Here is a 26,409-nt window from a genome sequence, read left to right on the forward strand (position 1 = left end):
AGGTCCCTGGAGTTATTTTCCTTCCTCTGACCTGTTCTTTGTTCTGCCAAATTGAAGAGGGGTTGGTGACAGTGGTTGGCTTAGAGAAGGTAAGAAATTTCTAAGGCCCAGAGAGGACCATTTTGGGGGAGAGAAGATTGTCCTTTTTAATGGACCTGACTTTAGACTCAGACCTGGCAGAAGGCTAAGCACCAAAGAGGCATGATTGAGAAATCAATGAGACTCTATACAGACAGCATGGGATTTAGGGAGGAGCGAGGGCTGGGGAGAAAGGGGGAAGCAAAACCCAGAACTGACAGCAGAGGGCGTCCTGGAGCAGTGTGGTTGCATATTGAGGTGGTTCAATGAATAAATAGGAATTCAGTCGTAATCACTCTAGAGATCCATTTATTGTGGCCCTGTGATCCCACTGCTAAGCCTTATGGACTTCTTGCCGCTGCCGCAGAATGATGGTCAGCAGAGAAGAAGGTCAGTCTCAAGCTGCTGTTAGAGGCGCTTCATTGTTCTCTTTATCCAGGACAGGAAGGGTGAGACCTTGGTGAAGACTCCTGGAGATTTCCCGTTCGCTTTTCCATAGGAGAAAATACCCTGGACCACTTTTTTGCACACGAGGGGCCCGCCGGAGTCACCCTGTGGGTAGAGAAAGGAAGGGCTGAGTGGGCCTCCTCACGGTCCTGTCTTCCCTGCCACCCCAGGCTGGGTGGTCTCTGTCAGGGGCTGTGAGGAAGATGTGGGCCAGAGGAGGCCTGGTCACCTCCCTCGCTCCTGGGGTCCAGCCTGGCTCTGACTGTTCTTTGCAGCTCGACTCAGGTCTAGCTTTCTGTCAGTCCTCATGGAAACTCTGGTGATAACGCAGCTACGGGATGACTGATCCTTCCTCACCCCCAACCCTGATCCACTCAGGGGAGAGAATTAAATTTTGGATTAGTGGACCTGGCTGCCCAAGCTCTCAAGCTGAGGATGAGGATGTGGCCTGTCCCCTTCCCAGACCTCCCCAAGATCCTCTCCCCGGGGCCTGTGTGCTTAGATGCGAGGAACCTGACCTTGAAGGCAGCCTTCACCTTCCTCGGGTCCCCCACGCAAATCTGGGTGGCCTGGCTGTAATAGCCGGGGAAGAGGGATTTGCACACTGGATCCTCCTGCACCGTCAGCTCTGCCTCGTGCAGGGTGGTGGTTGGAGTGCCCACAGCCACCTGCCCCCAGCCGGCCACACTGCACGCCTTTCCTGGCTTCACCCGGGCCTTGCCCCTGGGCAGGCTGAGGGGTCTCACGGCTGCAGTCCTCTTGGCCTTTCTCTCCAGCTGATGGGAAGAGGCAAGAGTCCAGCTCAGCCAATGGTCTCTGGGCTTGGGTGCCATGATGAGGCCGCACTGACCACCCCCCTCACCTGAGCCACTGGGACTGGTCAGGCAGCCAGATGGGGGGGAGGGAAGGGACAGGCGGTAGTGGAGGGGAAACGATCTGTCCCCAGGAGGGCAGGAGGAGTGGGGAGGTTTCCTTGCCTGCAGTAACATGATGTCATTGGAGTAGTTCTTAGGATTGTAGTCTGGGTGGGGGATGGCTCGTCTCACTGGGATCATCTGCTGGGTCCTCTCCTGTTTCTTGATGTTGTGGGCCCCCAGGGTGACGTTGATTAAACTGCACAGAGAGCAGAGCAGGAGTTGGGGGGACTCTGTGCCCTGTGCTTCTCAATGACCTGAGGGCAGGGATCCTGGGAGCTTTCTCAGGCAATATGGTGAAATTACTCTGAGTTTGGATTTTCACTCTCTGTGCCCCCTTTCATCCTCCACTGATGCTTTATTTGACCCGTGTGGGCCCTCGCTTCTCAACCTTGCCTCTTGCTCTCACCTCTGACCCTCTGACCTCAAAACTTACCTGCCCCATTTCTCAGCTTTTCGTCACCCTAGTGCGGCTCTTAAGATGGCTTGTTTGATGAGGTCTTGTGGTCCTGACTTACCACGCTCTCAGGGTGAGGGAGGGGTTCCCCTGGGCTCAGCCCCTGGGGAGAGGACAGGGTCCCTGTCGGGGTCTCAGGAGGGGTAGGCTGGCTGCTGCCCTCACCTTCCTCTGCAGTGAGCAGCCGTCAGAACAAAGTCCTTTTGCGCGAGGACACCGCTGCACCTCTTCCAACTCTCCTTATCCAGAAACTGAACAAACACCATGTAGGGGCGGGAGTGGGGCTTGGCCTCGTGGCCCCCGATGATCTCCTCTGAAAGAAAAGGCTGGAAGATGGGGTGATGGGAGAGGTGTGGTCAGGATGGAGGTTCAGGGAGGTGGCAGTCAAGGTGGGTTGACAGCGCCTTGCAGACACCGGGGGAGAGTCCCCCAGGTTCTCACTGCAGCAGGATAACCTTTTCTGAACCTCAAGCCTCAGAATCTCCCTCTGAGAAAGGGGTCAGTGCTTGTTCTCCAGGTCCTGCATCAGACACATGTGTGGAGGAGGGCGGGTCTGCCTTTTGGACGGTGGAGGCCCAGAGAATCGTGGACGGGACTCCCTGATGAGCCCTCACTCCCGCTGAGTCTCCGGGACCCCTCTAAGCCTCTGCTCACATCTTGATTTGTGCCATTTTCTAATAATTACCTATGAGCTTACGGAATTGGATTTTCTAAAATCCTCATGTCCTTGGGCCTAACACAACCTAGGATCTCAGTAGATGTTTTTTGGCTGCAAGAGTGAATAGCCTCCAATTAGCTTTAGGCTGAGGTTTGGTGGGGATCGTGCTGGTGGGATTCAAGGCCATAGGGATGGGGGGAGAGCACTGCCAAAGGCAGTGGGACAGCCAAGGACCTGGGAGGTGGGGGAGATGGGGCAGAAAATGAGCTGCTTGGGTCCTGGGGCAGAGTCAAGTCACCGGAGAGCTTTGGGTGCTGTCATCTAGCCACTTCTGATCAATCACCCCCTGGGTTCCTCTCCTGGGCAGGAGTGAGGGGTGGAGGGCACTGAGAAATTTCATTGGTTCTTAAGCTGGGTCCACTGACAATTCCTATACTATAGTGGGTTCACTTGAGCTGCCTATTCCTGGGTTGAAGTGAGGGATTTTAATTACCTGTGTTTTGTAGCTTCACATCCTCTGCCAAATACACAACCCACTTTCCCTGCTGGTGAGAGAGAGGCTAAGACCCACGAGAGCTTTTAGGCTGAGACCCACCCTTCCTTTCTGCCATCCATCCTCGCTGAGTGTCTATGCAGCATCGAAATTGTTAGTCTGGGTTTGGGATGGGAGCTGGGGTTGAGAAAGTTGAGCTGGGCAGAAGGTAGGTTTAGTGAGATGGGCTCTGGCCTCAAGAATGGGGATTGTCACTCACCAGTCCCAGCCCGGGGGGCAGAAGAAAGGCCATTAGGAGCAGGAGAGGCTGCATCTTCCCCGAAGTTCTGCCTAGGTTGGAGCTGCTGGTGTTTCTTTCTTCCAGACACAAAACACAGTGGAAGGAAGAAGGGCAGGCTCAGTGCACACACAGACCTCCCAGACCTGTGCTCCCCCCGAGCCGGGTGTCAGCATGCAACATGGTCGTCCACGTTCTCTGCCGTGGGTTAAGTGAGAACGACACTGTCACCACACTTGTACTCCCACCGCTGAGTCACAAAGCAAGAAGAAAGAACAAGAAAGTGAAGGCTGTGGTTCAGCCAGCACAGGGGCTGGGTCCCAGAAGCCCCTCAGTGACTGAATCAAGAATATCTTCATTTTTCGACTCTTGGTTCTTTTTCGATTCTGGTGAAATCCTGAATAATTACACAATAGGCTAGGTCCTATTGTGTAATATGAGAGACACAGCTCCTGCCCTTGAGAGGTTGGCGGTCAGCTGGAGTAGACCTAGAATCTGTGGGTAGAGAACAAGATGGCAAGGACTATGGTGAGGGGGGTCTGCTTGGTGCCATTGTGAGGTAGAGGCTGGACTTGCTTTAGGAGCAGATAGACCTAGACGTACCCAAGTACCCCACGCAGCAACCCCATTTCTGATGTTGCCACCATCCCAGCCTCATATTTTTGAAGTGTTTAGAATCGCCTCTTTAAATGTAAACATTCTGCAACAAAGAGAGCTTTTTTTTTTTTTGGTGGTGGTTTTTTGTTTTTGTAGTTGGTTTTTTCAAATTAATTAATTAATCATTTATTTTTGGCTGCGTTGGGTCTTTGTTGCTGCACGCGGGCTTTCTCTAGTTGTGGCGAGCAGGGGCTACTCTTCGTTGGGGTGTGCGGGCTTCTCATTGCAGTGGCTTCCCTTGTTGCAGAGCACGGGCTCTAGGCATGCGGGCTTCAGTAGTTGCGGCATGTGGGCTCAGTAGTTGTGGCTCACGGGCTCTAGAGTGCAGGCTCAATAGTTGTGGTGCACAGGCTTAGTTGCTCTGTGGCATGTGGTATCTTCCCGGACCAGGGCTCGAACCCATGTCCTCTACATTGGCAGGTGGATTCTTAACCACTGTGCCACCGGGGAAGTCCAAGAGAGCTTTTCTTATCCCACAATCTTGAACAAAATTCCTGGACTTGGTATTCACTTGACCCAAACAAACCATCACTGGGTCCATTGGAAGTGAGTGACTGATTGGGTTGTGCTGAGGTATTTAGCACCCCTCGAGCTGAGATGGGGGCTGTCCCACTCAAATCAGGGTGCCTGTGAGTGGGGAGGGGCTTCCTCTATAGAAATGCTGCTTACTGGTGTGCACTGAAGGTGAAACGGATGCCGGTCATCCTAATAATTACTACCCACTAAGTATTCTCTGTCCAGAGAACCACGTCTCTGATGGCCCTGGGCATAGTAATCCTAAACATTTGCAGATGATCCACCACTCTCACCAGTATGAGGACAGAAGGAAGAGTGATGGCAGGGAAGGCATGAGGAGTTCTAAACAACCCAAACCCAAGTCAGTTGAAGAAACAGCATTCTATGGACTTATAGAAAAAGAGGGGAAGGAAACATGCTTAAGCATGAATGATGATGATCTTGGGATGGTGGAATTCTTGGTAATTTTAATTTTCTTACTTATATGTTCTGTATTTACTTGTCTTTCTATGATGAATATGTTATGATGAATACATGTTACTTTTATACCCAAAACACATTTTGCCAGAGATGAAGCTCACTCACCATGCAAGCATTCAGCAAACCAGTTCTTCTCTTCAGCCCAGCCATCTCGAAGCTGCATGTTTTAAAAATGAGGTTGCTTTTCTGAATACGTTCTTATATTAAAAATTCAGAGATTATTGAAAAATAGAAGAAAAAATTTACTCAATAAAATATGGGCTACAGACACCTTTGAAACATTAGGATACCCTTGAAACCAATAATTTTCATTACAGTGAGTTTCCTTTGGAAATAAATATATTTAAACACACATAGGTGAAAAGAGTGGGAGTTGAGGAGACGCTGGCTCAGACCAAGATGGAAGAGCGCCTTCGAGGCCACTTGGGGCCGAAGGAGGATGTGCTGTCCGGACACCGGAGGTTGCACAGGGTCCTGGGCTCAGGACTCCAGGACAGAGCTGGGACGGGCACTTGAGCTGAGCCTGGGAATACTGAAGGCCCCCCTGAAACTCTCTCAGCCTTGGGAGCTCTGGCTGCTCTGATGTGGAGAGGGAACTCTGCATGGGAGCACTACACATTTCTAAAGCCTCCCCACATTTCTGTTTCTGGGGGTGAGAAGTGCCCCCCCTCAACCCCAGAGCTTCTCAGGTGGTCCTCCTTCCAAATCTGGATTCTCTTATGTTGCCACATTGGCACTGGGATAGGGTGGGGCAGGGGAGTGGGTGTGGATTAGGAGGAGGGCATATGGATGCGATAAGAGGGTCCTCGAGAAGAGGGTCGTGTTCTCCTGAGGAGGTGTCTCCCTTTTCTGATGGAGCCCATGGTCAGCCTGGCAGGGGAGGCTGGCACTGGGGACGAGTGGCTGGAGGGAGCTGGCTGTCAGTGCAGCAGGAATTTTTATTCTAGAGTTGGAAGGGTGGGTGGTGTGGTGGAGGGGGAAGCCCGTAACAGATCAGAAATGTGAACGGATGGTTGCCAGACACATTAGGTGCCTAATGAATGTGTTTGAATGAATAAAATAGGAATCAATGATTTCTGCTCAAGAGATGAAAGTTTATTAAGTTCCAGGCAGTCCTCCCTTCACCCCTTTTTGGCCCAGTGCCATTCTGACCTTTAGCCCAGAGGAGATGGAGGGATCCATTCCAGGGGCACCTCAATCTGCTCCCTGCAGTTTGTAGTAGCTCATTGTTTTTTGGATCCAGTACAGAAAACTCGAGACTCTGGTGTAGACATTTGGAGGTGTCCCATTCTCTTCTCCAAAGGAGACAATGCCCTGGGCCATGCTGTTACACACAAGGGGGCCCCCAGAGGTGCCTTGTGGGCAGAGAGAGGAAGGGCTGAGCCGGACCTTCTTCAGGTGTGGTCCTCCGTGCCGCCCCAGGGTGGATGGTCTCTGTTGGGGGCCCTGGCTGATATCAGGGGCTGTTGGTCCTGAGGATTCAGCCTGGCCTTGACAATCTCCCCTTCTCCTCCCCAAGGAAGCCTCTGCCCATATGTGATGGTGGGACAGTCTCCATGCCCCCAGGGAAACAGGACAGAGACTGGATAGGAGAAAAGGCTGGGGACACAGGGATATGATTAGTTCCCACTGCTCCGGACCCTCACAGCTTGGCTGTGACCTGGGCTTTGCATGGATAACACTGGGGATCTCAGCAGAAAAGAACCCTTCCTCTTTCTTGCGTTCCCTGCACATATCTGGGTGGTGGTGTTGTAATCTTTGTAGCGAGAGATGCATTCCTCATCCCTTTGGACTTCAAGCTCTACCTCCTGCAGTTTCTCCGCCACGGGATTGTTCACGCCCAGGTGCCCCCAGCCGGCCACACTGCACACCATCCCTGGCTTCACCAGCTCCCTCCTCCAGGGCAGCCTGATGGGGATCACAGCGGCAGTCAGGTAGGCCTTCCTCCTCAGCTGAAGGCAGAGGAAAGGCATTCTAACCTACTTTTGGCCCACAAAGCCCTCAGGGACAGTTGTGGGTTTGCCTTCCTCACTTCCCTGGGACAACTGAAGGGGTCGTACTGGAAGGAGGGACAGGAATGAGGTCATGGGGGATTCAAAACCCCAGGATGAAAGTGTGCAAGAACCAGTGCGGCCACGTGCCCTACCTGCAGTAACATGATAGCGTTGACCCACTTATTATGATCATAGCCTCGGGGGGATGGCTCTTCTCACTGGGATGACCTGCTGGGTCCTCTCCTGCTGGTAGATGTTGTGGTCCCTCAGGGTGACGTTGATTGAGCTGCACCGAGAGCAGAGAGGGAGGTGGAGTCACAGGAAATACGGGCCAGGAGCCGTAAGGAAAGAGCACAGCTTGGGACAGGGCGGGACTGGAGGGGAGAAAATTCTAGGTATGGGACCTAGGGCTGAGCATCTCTGTGCTGTCTGCTTCCTGGCAGCCAGGGCTGGGTGCAAGTTCCTGGAGTCCACTTAGGGTGTTCAGTCGTGCACAGAGCTTGACTGTCTCTAAGGAAAACCAGGAATTTCTCACATCTGCACTCTGGACTCCAGGGTGCAACCTCAGCTTCCTTCCATCCCACCTTTGATCAGTCCCTTCTCTCCATGGGCCACTCGCATTGACCTGTTCCTCTCTCCCCAAAGCTCACCTGTCCTCTGAAGAGCTCTCCTATGTTACTTAGTGGCCCAGGTCTGCAGCCCCTGAGAAGGGGGTTCCCTGTGAGGGGTCTACAGAGGGGTGGGGGCCCAGGTGCTGCTCCTCACCTTCCCCAGCAGTGAGCTGCTGTCAGCACGAAGTCCTCACGCACAAGGAGACCCCCACAGATGAAACTTTTCTCTGAAACATGGTACTCAAGAAATGCCATGTAGGGATGAGAGTGAGGCTTGGCCTCATGGCCCCCAGTGATTTTCCCTGGAAGAAAGATTGCAGCCTGCCCGCTGTGCTCACGGAGCCAAAGGCTGGAGAGGGGAGATGGGAGCAGATTTGCTGGTCTTTGAGGGATTTTGACCAGAGTTCAGAAAGTTCCTGGAGATGGACCAGGGCCAGGACATGTATGAGTGGAGCACCTGACCAGGGTTGCTCCAGTGCAGGATGGGACTGGGCCTCTGATGGTGAGGACAGTCACTTACCTGCCTCCCCAGTGGGGGACAGAAGAAGGGCCAGCAGGAGCGAGAGCATCTCTCTAGTAAGGCTGCCCACATCTGAGCTGCCGCTGCTTCCTTCTGGTCTTTTAACCCTGAGTGTCCCCTCTGGTGTTGTGACCTTTATCAAATGAGGTTTCTCTGAAAGTCTCACAGCTCTGTCTGATCAAGTCCTGGGGTCTGAGTGGAGCATGAACTATCAGTCACCACAGAAGGACCCGTAGCTCTCGGCTCAGCGCCACCACAGCAGCAGAAAACAAGAAAGGCAGCTCCAAGTAAGGGTAGTTGGAGATGTTGTATCAGCCAATAGCAGGTCCCTGAGCCCTAGCAACCTGGGTCTCATGATGATAGATTCAAGAATATATAAATTTTCTTGGTTGTCTTTAGATCACCAGGGTGATTGTGTATTGAGGCCTCTTTTGGTGTGAGACTGTGGGAAACATTGGAGATAAGATCTCTTGCTTCTGGTGGAGGAGACAAGCCATCATGATCAGACAAGGATGGTGAGATCCTTGGTATGGGATGGACAGAATGGTGTGAGAGTGATGCTGAAGAGGACTTATTCCAGTTATAAAGAACTGAGTGGTTTAAGAAGAGCAGCAACAGTGCTTTTACACACGAATCTGCATTTTGGTCAGGATACAGTGTGGATGGTACCCCTCCGTTCCCCTTGGTGTCAGGGAGGCTTGAATCCTGGAGGCTGAATCAACCGAGGGCTCACTCACACCTATCCAGTGGTTAGTGCTTGCTGTTCGTTGGTTTCTCTTCACCAGGTCCCCTCAAGTAGTCTCAGTTCATGGGATTGTTTGGCTCCCTCACAACACAGTGGTTGGCTTTCCCAGAATGAGCATCTGCTAAAAAAAGAACGAGCCAGGCAGAAGCATCTATTCTACCATATTCCTCTAATTGAAGCAATCAAGAGCCCCCACCAGATTAAAAAGGAAGGGTCATAGACCCCACCTCCCAGCAGGAGGAGTGTTGTAGTCATGTAAGGAGAGCGTGTGGGATGGGAGATACACAACGGCAGTCATAGCAAAGCAGAATCTGCCACACTGCTTTAGGGGTCTGGAGAGTTAGTCAGAGCCACTGAAACCACTGATACGTCTAAGCCTCGGTCAGTGCCTTTGGATAGGTTGGCGTCTGCTCTGTCCAACCCACGTGCACTGAGAATGGAAGAAGTTTGCCTGTCCCCAGAGTTACTCTTTTTAATGAATTACTGATAACCACGTGAAGTGAGAATGGATGCCAGGGTGCCAAAGCAGGATTCCCACACCACTAACCAGAGAATTGCATTCTGATGTCCCTGTACCATTTGCTAAACAAATTATCCTGATCATGTTCCCATAATGGAAAAGAAGGAGAGAGTCATGGAATTGAAAATATCGTTGGTTCTAAATATCTTGATCCCAAGTCTCTTAAAAAGCAACAAAACCTTAAAGAAACAACGCACGCTCTCAGTAGGGATTCTGGCAGGGGAGCCACAGTAAATGAGAGCGTGGTGTCCGAGCCAAGCCTGCGTGGGGTGGGAACGTGCCCACGCCAGGCCTCTCTCCTGTGTGGACACACTCCCTACATGGGCTCGGACACCCTGCACTGGGCAGCCTGGATGAGTAATTAGAATACATGTGAGGCAGGGAGTGGATGCCCAAGTGGGTTGAAGAGGGTGTTCAAACAGGGACTGGCTATTAGGTGGTATCGGAGTTCAAGGGAGATTTAAAGGCCTTCATGGAGTCGGGGCGGGGCGGGAGGGGAGTCTGGCAGGATGTGTCAGAGCAGGATAAATAGGGTGAGGTGGGCATTGGTATGAAGGGGCTGCCTGATGTGGATCACCAGAGCCTGGGCTGGGGGAAGCAGGGGAGGCACTTGGAGAAGATGAGTGAGAGATCTGTTATATAAATCTCTGTGGGGATTAATCAAATAAGTCAACATATTAAGCTAATGAGCCAGGTTTCTCACTGTGTGAGGATTAGATGGTATTGGTGGCATCCATGTTAATTCCCTGGGTTTGATCGTAGGACTGTGGTTATGTAAGAGTGTCCTTGTTTGTAGGGATTACACTCTAAAGTATTTGGGAAGTTGGTGGAGCATCATGTCAGTAACTTTATTTGCAAATGGGTCTGGAAGACAAAAGTTTTTGTATTGCAATGGCAACTTTTCTATAAGCTAGAGATTTTTTCAAAATTAAAAGGAAATCTGTACCTTTCATATATACAAATAATAACCACTTTGAAGATATAACTGGGAAGAAAATCTGTTACAGTAGCAGCAAAAAAAGATGAGGGGCTTAGGAAAACCTTAACCAGAATTGTGAAAAACCTATTTGTGCAAAATGTTAAAGAACTTCTGAAAAACACAAAAGCAGACTTTAGAAACAGCAAGATATTCTTAGTTCTCACATATGACAGATCTACACCAAAAAGGTACTGATTCTCCCAAAGCTAATATATAAATGGGATTATAAAAATAATATATATGATGTGATTTTAAAAAACCCACCCAGTTTTTTCACCTGGTGTTACACAAGGTCTAGATTGTTTGTAAAATTGGTGTGGAAAATAAGCCTGAAAGAATCACTAGGGAAACTGTCAAAAAGAAAAAGGAATAGTACGGCAGAGGGTTAGCCTATCAGATCTTAAGAACGCCTATAAAAATTCTTTCCGAAAAACAGTGTGGTGTTGTATCATGAACAGAGAGAGAGACTAGTGAAACACAATGGAAAAATTCAGAAACATTCACAAGTATATATGGAAATGAAGTTTATAATAAGGTAGCAATTCAAATCATAAGGGAAAAGATGGACTTTTAATAAATGATTTAGGAACAACTGGATAGTCATTTGTTAAGAGATTAAGTTGGAGCAGTATCTCACAGAAACCACCAGAATAAAGTCCAAATAGGTAAGATATTTGTATACTGAAATACACAAAATAAAACCATATATTGGGCTTCCCTGGTGGCGCAGTGGCTGATAATCTGCCTGCCAATGCAGGGGACACGGGTTCGAGCCCTGGTCTGGGAAGATCCCACATGCCGCGGAGCAACTGGGCCCGTGAGCCACAACTACTGAGCCTGTGCGTCTGGAGCCTGTGCTCCACAACAAGAGAGGCCGCGACAGTGAGAGGCCCGCGCACCGCGATGAAGAGTGGTCCCCACTTGCCGCAACTAGAGAAAGCCCTCGCACAGAAACGAAGACCCAACACAGCCATAAATAAATAAATAAATAAATAAATAAATATTAAAAAAAAAAAAGAAAAAAAAAACCATATATTGCCTAGAAATAAACATGGGTAAAATCCTTTAGAAAGTGAGAGTGGAGAAAGCCTTTCTAGCAATGACTCTAAATTCATACACTTTAAAAGAAAGACTGATAAATAAATTATGATTTGAAAAAATAAATTTTAAAGTTTGTATATCAGAGTGTAAGAAAATTCAAATTACATGCAGCAAACTTGTAAAGAATTATTGCAACCTATGTCACAATTAAGGAGCTAATCTAATATTCAAAGATCTCTAAATCCAGAAGAAACAGACCAAAAACCTGATAGAATGGGCAAAAGACCTGAGCATTCACAGTAAAATATATGTAAAAAATAATAAAGAGTCTCAACTTCACTCTTATTCAGATAAATAGGAAAAACAAAAGGAAAAAAAGAAAATAATTATTCTACTCTATCTCATCTCTTGGATGGCCAAAAGTTCTAAAGTTAAACAGCATATACCATGGGTAAGGCTTTTTTTTAATTGGTGTTGCAGGATACATCTTTTTTCCCCCCATAAGTTTACTTTCCTCCTATCCATGTCTTTATATTTAAGATGTTTCTCATTAAACAGCACAAAGTTGAGTCTTGCATTTTTATCCAGACTAACAATCTCTGTCCTTTGGCGTATTTAATCTAGTTACATTTAATGCAGCTACTGATAGGGTTGGATTAAAGAATATCGTATTGCTATTTGATTTCTATTAATGTGATTTATTCTTTGTTCTTTTGCCCTACTTTTCCTGCTATATTTTGTTGTATCTCATTTTGTCTTCTTTATTGGCTTTTAGTTATATCTCTCTATATTATTTTAGCTATTACTCTAGGATTACAATATGCCTCCTTCACATATTACAGGCAACCTTGAATTCATGCTATACCACTTCATATATGAACATTGTAATGATATATTTTCATTTGTCTTCCTTCTCACCCTTTGAGTTCTTTTTGTCATACATTTCACCACTATATGCCATAAATACTAAAGCATTTTTTGCCTTAAAGTCAATAATCCATGTAAGAAATTGATATACTTTTCCACTTAGTCACTTTTTAAAAATTAGATTATAGTTGATTTACAATATTATATTAGTTTCAGGTGTCCGTATTTTTACATTTTTATACTCACTATAAAGTTATTATAAAATATTGGCTATATTCCCTGTGTTGTACATTACATCCTTGTATCTTATTTATTTTTATACCTAGTGGTTTTTACCTCTTAGTCTCCTTTCTCTATCTTCTTTCTCCCATTACCCTCTCCCCTCTGGTAACCACTAGCTTTTTTCTCTGTATCTATGAGTCTGTTTGTGTTTTATTACATTCATTCATTTGTTTTATATTTTAGATTCCGTGTGTCAGTGAAAATGTACAGTATTTGTCTTTATCTGATTTATTTCACTAAACATAATACCCTCCAGGTCCATCCATGTTGTTGCAAATGGTAAATTTCATTGTTTATTTTATGGCTGAGTATATTCTATTGTGCATGTATATATGCCACATCTTCTCTATGCATGCATATGTTGATGGACACTGAGATTGATTCCATAGCTTGGCTTCTGTGAACATTGGTATAACTTTTTGAACTAGTTTTTTTTGTTTTCTTCAGATATATACCCAGGAGTGGAATTGCTGAATCACATGGTAGTTCTATTTTTAAGTATTTGAGGAACCTCAGTACTGTTTTCTATACTGGCTTAACCAATTTTTATTCCCACCAACAGGATACCAGTTTTTTCTTTTCAACACATCCTTGCTAACATTTGTTATTTCTTATCTTTTTGACAATAACCATTCTGAGAAGTGTGAGGTGATATCTCACTGTGATTTTGATTTGCATTTACCTGATGATTAGTGATGCTGAACGTCTTTTCATGTATCTGTTGGCCATTTGCATGTCTTCCTTGGAAAAATGTCTATTCAGATGACTGCCCATTAAAAAACTTTTTTAAATTGAAGTATAGTTGATTTACAATGTTGTGTTAATTTCTGCTGCACATCAAAATGATTCAGTTATATATATTCTTTTTCATATTCTTTTCCATTATGATTTGTCACAGGATATTGAGTATAGTTCCCTGTGCTCTGCCTATTTTTCAATTGGGTTTTTTTTTTTTTTTTGATAATGAGTTGTGTGAGTTCTTTATATATTTTAGATATTAATTGCTTATCAGACATATCACTTGCAAATACTTTCTCTTATTCAGTAGGTTGCCTTTTGGTTTTGTTGATGGTTTGCTTTGCTGTGCAAAAGCCTTTAAGTTTAATTAGGTCCCATTTGTTTCTTTCTGCTTTTGTTTCCCTTGCCTGAGGAGAAATATCCAAAAAACCCCAATATATTGCTGAGGTCTATGCGAAAGAGTGCACTGCCTATGTTTTCTTCTGAGAATTTAATGGTTTATGGTCTTTAATAAATTTTGAGTTTATTTTTGTATATGGTGTGAGGAAATGTTCTAATTTTACTCTTTCACATGTAGCTGTCCAGTTTTCCTGACACCACTTATTGAAGAGACCGTCTTTTCTCCATTGTATTATCTTGCCTTCTTTGTGGTATATTTATTGACCTTATGTACATGTGTTCACTTCTGGGCTCTCTATTCTGTTCCATTAATCTTTGTGTCTGTTTTTGTGCCAATTTCATACTGTTTTAATTATGGTAGCTTTATGGTATAGTCTGAAGTCAGGGAGGATGATACCTCCAGCTTTGTTCTTTTTCCTCAGCATTTCTTTGGCTATTTGGGGTCCTTTGTTTTTGCATATGAATTTTAGGATTATTTGTTCTAGTTCTGAAAAATGTCATGGGTATTTTTATAGGGATTGCATTAAATCTGTAGATTGCTTTGGGTCGTATCTCATTTTAATAATATTAATTATTTCAATCCCTGAACATGTGATATCTTTCCATTTATTCATTCAACTTCCTTCGATCAATGTTTTATAGTTTTTAGAGTATAGATCTTTCACCTTTTTGAGTAAATTTATTCATAGGTATTTTATTTATTTTGATGGGTTGTAATTGGGATTTTTTTCTTTCTATTTCTGAGAGTTCATTACTAGTGTATAAAAAAACCAACAGATTTCCATATATTCATCTTGTATCCTGCAACTTTGCTGAATTCATTTATTACTTGTAACACTTTTTTGGGTTTTTTTTTGGTGGAGTCATTTGAGTTTTCTATATATAATATTATGTCATCTGCAAATAGTGACAGTTTTACTTCTTTCATTCCTATTTGGATGCTTTTATTTCTTTTTCTTGTCTGATTGTTATGGCTCGGACTTCCAATACTATGTTAAATAGAAATTGTGAGTGTGGGCCTTTTTGTCTTGTTCCTAATCTTAGAGGAAAAGCTTTCAGCTTTTCATTGTTGAATATGATGTTAGCTGTGGGTTTGTCATAAATAGCCTTTATTATGTTGAGACATGTTCGCTCTATACCAACTTTGTTGAGAGTTTTTATCATGAACCGATGTTGAATTTTGTCAAATGCTTTATCTGCATCTATTGAGATGATCATGTGATTTTTTATTCTTTGTTTTGTTAATGTGGTGTAGGATTGATTGATTTGCAGATAAGGAACCATCCATCTGTCCCTTGAATAAATCCCACTTGATCTTGGTGTATGATCCTTTTAATGTATTGTTCAAGTTGGTTTGTTAATATTTTATTGAGGATTTTTGCATCTATGTAGGTCAGGGATTTTCTTTTTTTGTATTTCCTTCCTTCCTTCCTTCCTTCCTTCCTTCTTTTCTTCCTTTCTTCCTCCCTCCCTCTCTCCCTTCCTTCCTTCCCTCTCTCTCTGTCTTTCTTTCTTTCTTTTTCTTTCTTTCTTTCTTTCTTCCTTTCTTCTTTCCTTCCTTCCTTCCTTCCTTCCTTCCTTCCTTCCTTCCTTCCTTTCTTTCTTCCTTCCTTCCTTCCTTCCTTCCTTTCTTTCTTCCTTTCTTTCTTTCTTCTTTTGTATTTGTCTGGTTTCAGTATCAGAGTAATGTTATCCTCATGGAATGTTTGTGAGTGTTCCCTCTTCATTATTTTGGAATAGTTGAGGAGGATAGGTATTAACTCTTTAAATGTTTGGTAGAATTCCCTTGTCAAGCTGTCTGGTCCCGGACTTCTGTTTACTGGGAGATTCTTGATTTCTGAATCAATTTCAATTCTAGTTATCAGCCTGTTCAGATGATCTATTTCTTCCTGATTCAGTCTTGGAAGATTGTATGTCTCTAGGAATTCATCCATTTCTTCTAGGTTGTCCAATTTGTTGGCATATAACTTTTTTGCAGTATTCTCTTATGATGGTTTGTATTTCTGTGGTATCAGTTGTAGCTTCACCTATTTCATTTCTTATTTTATTTATTTGGGTTCTCTCCCTTTTTTTCTTAAAAAGAAAAAAACAAAACACGGGCAGTTTTCAGTATGCTGCCTGGTGTGGGGACTGGGAGCAAGTCTGTGCACTCTTCAAGAGTGGAGTCTAGGGAGAGCCCTCCAGTAAGTCCAATGATTTTTAAACCAGCTAATGGGTCTCACCTTTTCAGTGTCAGACCCCAGGGCTGGGGTGCCTAATATGAAGCTCAAACCCCCTCTCTTCCCAGTGAGGATCCCTGAGTCTATGACATCCCCTCGTTTTATGGGTCATCACTAGGGATAAAGGTCTTGCCTAGATATCACCTCCTCCTCTTCCCAGACTCCCTGTGTGTGTGTATGTGTGCTTTAATAGCCTTGCTTGTAGAAGAGCTATTCTTCTAGTCTTCAGGTTATTCTCAGCAAGAGTTGCTCTATATTTAGTTGTAGTTTTGATGTGTTCTTGGGGGCAGGTGAGCTCGGGGTCTTCCTACTTCACCATCTTGAGTCCACATTTTACACTTTTATTTTTGTTTTTCCCTTCCTGCTTGCAAATGGGGGAATCATCTCCCTTCAGCCTGAAGACTTCTTTTAGTATTTCTTGCAGTGCAGGTCTGATGGCAACAAATTCTCTTACCTTTGTTTTCTGAAAATGTCTTTATTTTGTCTTCATTTTTGAACAATATTTTCTCTAGACATAGAATTCTAGGTTGAATTCCAGAAATAGGTTGCCTCTTTTTTTCTTTCAATCATTTAAAAATGTTATTTCCCTGCCTTCTGACTTCCATTATTTCTGACAAGAAGCTCGTTGTGATTCTTGTTTCCCCTCAAGTAATGTATCTTCTTTGCCCCTCTGCCTATGGTCAACTGTTTCTCTTTATCTTTGATTTTCATTAATTTGACTATTACCTGCTTAGATGTGATTTTCTTTGTCTTATCTGGTTAACACATGTTCATTGAGCCTCTTGACTCTGAATAAGAAATGTAGTCTAGCAATATGCCTCTGGAAAGAAAGGAAACTTTTGCTGAACTTTTTTCATAGTGAAATGTGTTTGTTGGCCAAAAGGGTATTGTGTGGGATACCAAGACAGGAAATAAACCCTGGAAGTTCTGCAAGTCTACAGTGAGTGCTATTGGCAGAAGTATGGTCATGGGCAGGGAAGGCAGAGCCATCCCTGTTCCAATGCACATTCCCAAGAGGAATTAGCAAGAACTTGCATCCCTTTAGGTCTCTCACCCCAGAGCTGGCTTGGCAGTTCTCTCTCCAACCACACTGGGACCTGAGTCTTCTTGTGGATCTGGAGGGCAGGAGGGGTGATGGGAGAGGGTCTTGGTGAGTAGAGGCATTTCATTAGAGGTCATTGCGGAGATGTTTTACTGCATTTCATTTTTTATTTCCATTACAGAGAACTTTAAGCAAGGCAAGAATTGTTTCCTTGAAGGTGGGGGACAGAGGATACTTCTAAGGACAAGAAGATTTGAAGGAATCAGCATGTTTCAGGTACTTACCTGCCTCCATCCACGTGTGCCCACGAGCAGACAGACCAGCTCACCAAGAAGGTGTTTTGAATACTTGTCAGAGAATGGCTGCCACGGGAGCCCAGAGGCTTGCTCTCTGGGGAGGTAGGTGTCTGAGCAGAGGCTCATGTCTTGTCCAGGGATGCCAGGAAGTCATCACAAGGGTAGGGGTTAGAAAACATGGAAGGCCTCTTGCTGGCTTGGCTGTCAGGGAGCCTGGCTCAGTCCAGGCTCTGTCCTAACTCTATGGTGCCTCCAGTCGGTCACTACCCCCTCCTGGGACTTTGTCTCCCTCATCTCTCAAAGGAGAATGAGGGTCTGCAACAAAGATTCTTAAACCTGTTTTAAATCATAGAACCATTTCCTCAAAATAAATGTAATACTTGAGCTGAACATGTATGTGGCTGGGCAACTTTTTAAAATGCTATTTTTGTTTTGTTTCTACATTTTCCTTTTTGTCTTTTTCAATCAAGGAGCCAGGTCCTTAGTATGTTTTAGGGGTTTTTTCAGCTCTAAATCAGAAGCTGTGTGACATCACTGCTCTTCCTTTGTAAAAATGCCCAGGTCATTAGGAGATTACGTTGCTGCATGCTTTGTGCACAAAAAGATGGGAAACGGCATGCTTTTGAGGGTTACGTGATCCCAGAGTATTGACCCCATGCTGCAGCGGAGCATGGTGTGTTTTGGGGGCAGGATGGCACCATCACAGAGCTAGAACTGACGCTCACCTCCCAGGCAGTGCTGCATAGCAGTGCAAGACCTTGGATGGATGGCTGCTGGGAGTGTCTGGCGAGGTGAGCCCAGCACAGGGAGATCCTTGCTCAGTAAAAAATCACATACTCTACATGGTGGCCTCCACGTCTTTCCTTCCTAAGTCTGAAAAGTCTAGGTCGTCTTGGACTGTGTGGATGCAGCAGTAACCGTGATGGCCTAAAGAGCAGAGACGCTTCTCCATTTGTCCAGACCACATGGGCCTCCCTGATTCCAGTTTCATCTGCACAGGCAGGAGCTTGCAGTCATGACAGGGATCATGTTTTTGGTCCATCCAACAGGATGAGCGTGTAGACGCAGATTCTGATTGCCTTCAAACAAATACTTCCTATGGGTTTCCCTACCATCTGAATGTGTGCAATGACATTCCTACCTGCTACTTTTAGAGTAAAAGAAATAAGGTTGCCCTTGTTCCTTCTTCCTCCCTCCCTGCTACCCTCTCCCCTAGGGGACAAGGATGCTCCAGTGAGCAGAGCGGGATCTTCACATCTAGAAAACAAATGATTTGTTGTAGAGTCACATGTAATAACACTTCTACAGAGTGTAACCAGCAATAAAAATAAACACAAATGCTTTATCCCTGTGGGCTTCCCACAGGGATAAAGAGATCTAGGCCCCTCAGGTGGAATCATGTGAAGGTGGGAAGGGAGATAACAGATTCAGATGAAAGTCAACACTGTCAGTTCCACCTGCGCTCAGATGATAGAACCTGTGTTACAGAGTCCAAACTTGCTCTGCTTGCTGCATGATGGGCCAATAAATCAGAGACGGGGTATTGAGGCAAGGTATAGGACTTTATTTGCAAAGCTGGCAGACCGAGAAGATGGCCGACTAAAGTCTCAAAACTAACCATCTTATCTTGGTTTGGATGCCAGTTTCTTTTATAGAATAGAGATGGGGGCTTCCCTGGTGGCGCAGTGGTTGAGAGTCTGCCTGCCAATGCAGGGGACACGGGTTCAAGCCCTGGTCTGGGAAGATCCCACATGCCACGGAGCAACTGGGCCCGTGAGCCACAATTGCTGAGCCTGCGCGTCTGGAGCCTGTGCGTCTGGAGCCTGTGCTCTGCAACAAGAGAGGCTGCGATAGTGAGAGGCCCGCGCACCGCGATGAAGAGTGGCCCCCACTTGCCGCAACTAGAGAAAGCCCTCGCGTGGAAACGAAGACCCAACACGGCCATAAATAAATAAAAAAAAAAAAAAAAAAAAAAGAATAGAGATGGGAGAGGAGATAAGGAAGTAAGGTAAAAAGGCCATAAGATTGGCAAATGTCCCCTGGAATGGCCAGCCTTCGGGAGGGGATGTGCTAATTTCTTCCCTCGGGGAGGCGATGTGATAGTTTCTTCTTTCTTAATAAATAAATTTATTTATTTATTTATTTTCATTCATTCATTCATTTTTGGCTGCGTTGGGTCTTCGTTGCTGCACACAGGCTTTCTCTAGTTGTGGCGAGCGGGAGCTACTCTTCGTTGTGGTGCACGGGCTTCTCATTGTGGTGGCTTCTCTTGCTGTGGAACATGGGCTCTAGGTGCACGGGCTTCAGTAGTTGTGGCACGTGGGCTCAGTAGTTGTGGCTTGCAGGCTCTAGAGCGCAGGCTCAGTAGTTGTGGTGCACGGGCTTAGTTGCTCCGTGGCATGTGGGATCTTCCTGGACCAGGGCTCGAACCCATGTCTCCTGCACTGGCAGGTGGATTCTTAACCACTGTGCCACCAGGGAAGTCCAATTTCTTTTTTCTTGCAACCATCCAAAGGTGGACAGGGTCAGGATGTTTCCCTGAACAAAGGCACTTTCGTTTAACATTCAGGCAGAGAGGCAGGGTTCCCTGAGGCAGGCCATTGTGTATAGACAGTATCCTTTTAGTGAACGAAAGCAACGGAAAGCAAAGGTTAAAGTAAAAGAAACAGATCCAACATGTAGTCAGATTTGGCTCTTCTCTGTTACACCTATCTTATGTCCCCTGTACAACCCCAGTGTCTGGCACTTAGTAGGTGCTCAATCAGTGCATGTGTTGATTGATGAAAAACATTGTGCTTTTCAGTCCTACTAAAGACAGGAGCCCTTTCTAACTCAAAAGGTCCCAGGTAACCAGCAGGGAATCTTAGCCTAGAGGCCAGCAGTGACTAAAGGGACAGGCTGAAAGGGACTCAGGCTACTGAGTGACCAGGTGGCCAGTGGACCCTGAACACATGGGGGGCACTGGGCTGGATGAGGGGATTGAGCTGGCCCTGCCCAGGAGAGAGATGGGGCCAAGGGTTCTGGAGAGACATCCCTCATGGGCCCTGCCTGGTGCCAGCACAGGGCTGGTCCCTCTGATACCCCTCTCTGCCAGGGCATGAGCTGGGTTGGCATCTCCGTGGTGATGCCCTGCTGGAACCCCAGGGTGCTCAGGGTGTCCTGGGTGGGAAGGCGATGAGGAAGGGGTCAGCGCAGATCAGTGTGGTCTGGAGGGCACAGGAGTCGGTGGGCTCTGAGAACTCGTGGTGGTGAGCAGGGAGGGACAAGCAGCAGCCTGGGGCCTGGAGGCAGAACTGGTCCGTGAGCTCCGAGGAGGGCTGGGAGAACACCCAGCCTAGGTGAGAATGAGGAGCTTCTCCAGAGACCCACCCCTGCTCTGCGCCAGCTTCCCTGGCTGTGGGACAGAAACGTCTACTCAGGAAGGCGCCTCCCCTCCCCAGTGGTGGGGCTCTGTCCTGGAGCTGCAGCCCCAGGCTCTGCCTGCTTGGTGTCCAGGACCCATGGTGCGATCCCCTCCTCTCCGCCATGTAACACAGGGCAAGGAGCCAAGAAGCTCACCCTGAGCCCCAGGACCAGAGAGGTTCATGTTTTCTCCTGATGGCGCTCAGCTTCAGCCCTGGCAGGAGGGCAGGCCCTGAAAGACAGGTGTGGGTATGCAGGACCTGGGTAACAGCTTTGCATGGGGTTTATGGGAAGAGATGGTGGGAGGGGGAAGAGATGGAAGCAGAAAACAGCAAAATTTTGTCGTTGGCTTTCGAAATATAGAGTGGGTGCCTATGAAGAAGGGTCAATGAGTAAATGAGAAACCAGCCCTTCCTGCTCAGCTGAGAGACATTTATTCAGCTGCTGATACCTCCAGCCCCCAAGTGTGATTCTGGATCAGCTCCAGGGAAGAAGGTCTGGTTCCGCAGTCAGAGGGTTTTCATTGTTTTCTTTATCCAGGGCAGGAAACTTGAGACTTTGGTGCAGGCCCGTGGAGGTGACCCATTTTTTTGTCCATAGGAGACAATGCCCTGGGCCACATTGTTACACACCAGAGGGCCCCCGGAGTCCCCCTGAGGACAGAGAAGGGGAAGGAATGAGCCAGGTCTCCTTGTCCTGCCCCCCCCCTGCCATCCCAAGCCCCCTCTCGGGGGAGGCCACCTTGCATGGCCTCCAGGTAGGAGATCAGAGGGCAGGGCAGGACCCCTTGGTCCCCTCGGCTGCCAAGCCCTGACCCTGGACATTGTCACCGCTTCACTTCACCAGGTGGCAGCTCCCCCTCCTCCCCTGGGTCTCAGATCCTTTCTCTGTCAAGACGCTGTGGGACTGTTGGCTCCAAGCTGCTGTTCAAGGACATGGAAGCAGGTTCGTGGGCTAACACTCATCAGGGAGGATGAGCTCATTAAGCCAGGTGGGTTCCAGTTCTGAGGAGGCACCTGGTTTTAACTACACACACTCAGGAAGCCCAGTTTTCTAACACCTGTGCCTCAGTGTGTTGCAAATTCCCCCTCTGAAGGAGCACCAGGTTTAGATTCACCACAGGTCTTTTGTAGGCGTACAGGGGCCCTAGGCACTCCCAGCTCCGGCTGTTCCCCCTTCTCTTCCCAGCTTAGAGGGTGGGTCAGTTCCCACACTGCTTGGGTCCCCTGGCCCCAGATCTTCTGCAAACACGCGTCTCCCCAGAGCCAAGCAAGGTAGGTGGTCATTCTCACCTTAAAGGAAGCTTTGTTTTCCTTTGGGTCCCCCACACACAGCTGAATGGCGTTGTTGTAATAATTGCGTAAGTGGGATTCACACTTTTGATCCTCCTGTATGGTCAGCTTTACCTCCTGCAGTGTGTCTGAGTACGTGCCCATAGCGACCTGCCCCCAGCCGGCTACACTGCACACCTGTCCTGGCTTCACCCGGGCCTTGCCCCTGGGCAGGCTGAGGGGTCTCACGGCTGCAGTCTGCTTGACCTTTCTCTCCAGCTGATGGGAAGAGGCAAGAGAGTCCAGCTCAGCCAGTGGTCCCCAGGCCTGGACATGGCAATGATGCTGCAGTGTCTTCCCTCTCACCTGAGCCACAGGGACTGGTCAGGCAGCCAGGTGGGAGGGAGGAAAGGGATGTATGGCGGTGGGAGGGGAAATGATCTGTTTCCAGGAGGGCAGGAGAAGCAAGGAGGTTTACCTTTAGTAACATGATGTCATTGGAGTAGTTCTTTTTATTATAGTCTGGGTGGGGGATGGCTTTTCTCACCGGGATGACCTGCTGGGTCCTCTCCCGAACCTTGATGTTGTGGGCCCCCAGGGTGACGTTGACTGAGCTGCACAGAGAGCAGAGCAGGAGGTGGAGTTACAGGAGATACAGCCCAGGAGCCATGAAGGGCAGGTGACACCAGGGCAGGGCTGCAGCTGAGGGGAAACGCAGGCAACAGGAGGGCCCTAGGGGCTGAGCTGCCTGTGCCCTCTGTTTCCTGGCAGCCAAGGTCAGATTCTGGAGCCATTGGTAAGGGCACAGTGGCTCCCAAGGGTCAGTTAGCCCCAGGAAAACATGTGAAATTGCATTAGTTTGCATTCTGATACCAAGGCATGCCCTATCTCTAGTCCCTCTTACTTCAGCAGTGCCTCTGGCACTGACCTGCCCCTCCCCCCTGCCCTCTTTCTCACCCAGCCCTCCCAGCTCAAGTGTTCCTAGGAGCCTGGTTGCTTCTGGAGAAAAAGGCAGGGCTCCCTGCCAGGGGTTCTCAGGAGGGTGCGGGCTACTTTCGGCTCCTCACCTTCCCCAGCAGTGAGCGGCTGTCAGCACAAAGTCCTCTCGAATCAGGAACCCACCGCACCTTTTGCGGTCATCCTGGTCCCAGATCTGAAGATACGCCATGTAGGGGCGGGAGTGGCGCTTGGCCTCATGGCCCCCGATGATCTCCCCTGAAGGAAAAGACTGTTCTGCTGTGTGCAACCTCTGACTGCACCTGGCAGGCATCGGCTTGTTGCTCAGAACTGCTGGGCACTGCAGGTCCAGCCTGGCCTGAGGTTGGGGGTGTGAGGGGCCTCAACGTCCTCTTCTAGGAAAGGGAAGAGCAGCAGTCTGGGTCTGTGAAACTGTCTTCCACACATAGTTGGAGGTGAGCCTACCTGTCTTAGGTACAGCAAAGTCCTAGAGGCTTCTGAACATTCCTCTCCTGACTGCTTTGTTTCAATGAGTTTCTAAGGGCCCTGTCATCCCGTGATGTCTAGGATAGTCTTGCTTTCCAGGGCTCAGGACTTTAGAGTAGGGATCTAGATGTCGTCATAGCCTGTTTCCCAGGACATGTAGTAAGTGCCCAATAAGTATTTGTTGGCTGCATGAAGGAATGACCACCCCCTGTCCACCCCCCATCGACACACGCACAAAATGGGCCTCTGGAAGGGGGTTGTTGGTAGGGCCAATGCTGGTGGGATTCTGGAAAGGAGAGAAGTTCTGATCTGCCCAACAGTGGCTTCATTCTTGAGAGAGGGGAGCCACGAATGGCTTAGGAAGAAAAGCAGAGTTGGGGAAAGGGACTGAGGAGCCTGGGGATTGAGCAAAGGCAACAGCACCAACTCCGAGGTCTGCTAAGCAGTTGCTAAGGGAACACCTGTCTCATCCTAGATGCAGAAGCCAGGCCCACTCCGCCCTCTTCAGGGGAATTGATTATTTTCTCTTTTCCAGTTTCCGACCCTCTGCCATCACTTCTAGGAAAGTTCGACTTTCCACACAGCAAAGGTAGGGCTGGAGGAGGGGATAGTACCCACTGGCTTTTCTTGAGAACAGCCTTTGCTCTGTCACTCCTGCTGGTGGCATATCCAGCATCACACTTGGGGGTATGAGGTGGGACGGGAGCTGGTGTTCAGAATGTTCCCGGTGGATAGATGGATCAGGGATGTGCAGAAGGGGCAGGTGAGCGGTGCCAACTGGGGTAAGAGGTTGGGCCTCTGAGGGTGGGGATGGTCACTCACCTGCCTTTGCCCTGGGAGGCAGTAAAAAGGCCAACAGGAGCAGGAGCAGGAGTGGCTGCATCTTTCCAGGAAGGCTGCCCAGGTCGGAGCTGCTGGCGCTTCCTCCTTGCTCTCTTTTTAGCCCCCCCAGGAGAGGAAGGAGGTGCAAGTGGGCTCAGTGACCTCTTGTTCCCCTCTGGTTTTGTGACGCTTCATCCCAGAAGGCTTTCTATGAAAGCTGCCTCACCCCCACTCCGTCTACCTGATGACGTTCTCTGGGTGGTTGTGTGAGAAACATGCAGTGACCACACGGGTACCCACAGATGATGACTCAGAGCAGACCACTTGTTCCAGCCTAGAGCAGGAACCCAAGAATACAGGGCGGGGACTGTAGGATGTGGTATTGACCAGTAGAGGTCCTGGGGCCCAGAAACCTGAGTCCTCAGTGGTTGAACCACCAAGGCCTCATTTCCATGCTGCTAAGTCCACAGGATGATTTCTTTAGCAGGTGTGAGTTTAGGCTCTTCTCTATGCTATGACCAAACATACTGCACATGTCTCCTTCCCTTAGAGAGCTTGACTGTCTGGTGGAAGAGAAAGAAACATCTGTGACCAGAGTGCAACTCTGGAAGGGCTGTGGTTGAGGGATGCACAGGACAATAACAGAGCATGGCCACCATGTACTAAATCTATATAGGCACCCATTCATCACCTTAGCTTCCTTTCTAGGGGACGTTTAACATCTTTTTTTTTTTGAATTACAAATGCTCAGAGTGATAGAGTCCATCTCTCTTGAAAATGTTTGGAAACAAACGTTCTACACTTGGCATTTATTGGCCTAAATTCATGAATCACTCTGACCCTAGAAATTGAATCCAGGGATGATTTAAGCCTAGGTCACTCCTACTTTGGATAGGCTGGGGTCAGTTTCACCCAAACCACATGAACTGAGACAGAGAAAAGGCTGGTTCGCCAAAGGAAGTTCAAATTACTAAGTTGCCTATACCATGTGAAGTGGGAAAGCATGCTGGGTGACCAAAGCCCAGTAGTTGTCCTTTTAGTATTCTCTGTGCTGTGTGCAGAAAGCCACACTTCTGATACAGCAGGCCTGGCACATTATAGGATGACATTGGCTGAACAAACTCTGCTAATGATCTTGCTGAAATGGAAATGAAGGACCATTCTTTCTAAATAGCCCAAGCCCAGTTCTGTTCAAGAACAACAAAGAATCTCTCAGTGATTAGAGTCTGGTGATTTAAGGTTCCATCTTTACATTTTGGTACTTTACAATTTTTCTATGAGGAATATTATGCATCAAAAGACATAATTCCAGGGTAAATATCCTCCTTATCAAACCAAATACAGGGCTTCCCTGGTGGCGCAGTGGTTGAGAATCTGCCTGCTAATGCAGGAAACACGGGTTCGAGCCCTGGTCTGGGAAGATCCCACATGCCACAGAGCAACTAGGCCCGTGAGCCACAACTACTGAGCCTGCGCGTCTGGAGCCTGTGCTCCGCAACAAGAGAGGCCACAATAGTGAGAGGCCCGCGCACCGCGATGAAGAGTGGCCCCCACTTGCCACAACTGGAGAAAGCCATAGCACAGAAACGAAGACCCAACATAGCAATCAATCAGTCAATAAAGAAATCTTAAAAAAAAAAAAAAACAAACAAACAAAAAAAACAACCAAATACATTTATCAAGCCTCTACTTTTTTGAACTTAGCTTGCCCAGTGGTAGAAATTTAAAAAATAAAATTAGTTTTTTATTTTAGTGGTAGTATATGTTATTAAGAAAATTTGAAGGACTTCCATGGTGGTGCAGTGGTTAAGAATCTGCCTGCCAATGCAGGGGACACGGGTTCGAGCCCTGGTCTGGGAAGATCCCACATGCTGCGGAGCAACTAAGCCCGTGCACCACAACTACTGAGTCTGTGCTATACAGCCTGTGAGCCACAAATACTGAGCCTGCATGATGCAACTACTGAAGCCCGTGTGCCTAGAGCCTGTGCTCTGCAACAGAGAACCCACCGCAATGAGAAACCCATGCACCACAACAAAGAGTAGCCCCGGCTCGTCACAACTACAGAAAGCCCATGCACATAGACTGGCTGAATGGATACAAAAACTAGACCCGTATATATGCTGTCTACAAGAGACCCACTTCAGACCTAGGGACACATACAGACTGAAAGTGAGGGGATGGGAAAAGATATTCCATACAAATGGAAATCAAAAGAAAGCTTGAGTAGCAATTCTCCTA

The 26,409-nt window shown here is 47.5% G+C and overlaps 3 protein-coding genes across 3 annotated transcripts; all 3 read right to left on the reverse strand.

Moving 5' to 3' along the window:
- Window positions 1–372: 372 nt before the first annotated feature.
- LOC102999976 (granzyme H-like) lies at window positions 373–3,388 on the reverse strand. Its single transcript, XM_007193762.3, has 5 exons — window positions 3,307–3,388; window positions 2,062–2,222; window positions 1,503–1,638; window positions 1,044–1,301; window positions 373–630 (listed from the first exon to the last, which is right to left on the reverse strand). Exons 1-5 carry the CDS (start codon window positions 3,358–3,360, stop codon window positions 487–489), a joined length of 753 nt encoding a protein of 250 aa, XP_007193824.1. The 5' UTR covers window positions 3,361–3,388; the 3' UTR covers window positions 373–486.
- Window positions 3,389–6,171: 2,783 nt separating this feature from the next.
- LOC103000247 (mast cell protease 3-like) lies at window positions 6,172–8,151 on the reverse strand. Its single transcript, XM_057542692.1, is given in 6 exon segments — window positions 6,172–6,336; window positions 6,675–6,929; window positions 7,124–7,172; window positions 7,174–7,257; window positions 7,737–7,884; window positions 8,103–8,151. Coding segments are annotated over 6 exon segments (750 nt in total).
- Window positions 8,152–21,092: 12,941 nt separating this feature from the next.
- Window positions 21,093–24,270, reverse strand: LOC103010961 (granzyme B). Its single transcript, XM_007180661.3, has 5 exons — window positions 24,169–24,270; window positions 22,971–23,118; window positions 22,382–22,517; window positions 21,925–22,182; window positions 21,093–21,285 (listed from the first exon to the last, which is right to left on the reverse strand). The coding sequence occupies exons 1-5, from the start codon at window positions 24,227–24,229 to the stop codon at window positions 21,142–21,144; spliced, it is 747 nt and encodes a 248-aa protein (XP_007180723.2). The 5' UTR covers window positions 24,230–24,270; the 3' UTR covers window positions 21,093–21,141.
- Window positions 24,271–26,409: the final 2,139 nt, after the last annotated feature.

The sequence above is a fragment of the Balaenoptera acutorostrata genome, chromosome 3 (genome assembly GCF_949987535.1).
Source record: "Balaenoptera acutorostrata chromosome 3, mBalAcu1.1, whole genome shotgun sequence".
Lineage (NCBI taxonomy): Eukaryota > Metazoa > Chordata > Mammalia > Artiodactyla > Balaenopteridae > Balaenoptera > Balaenoptera acutorostrata.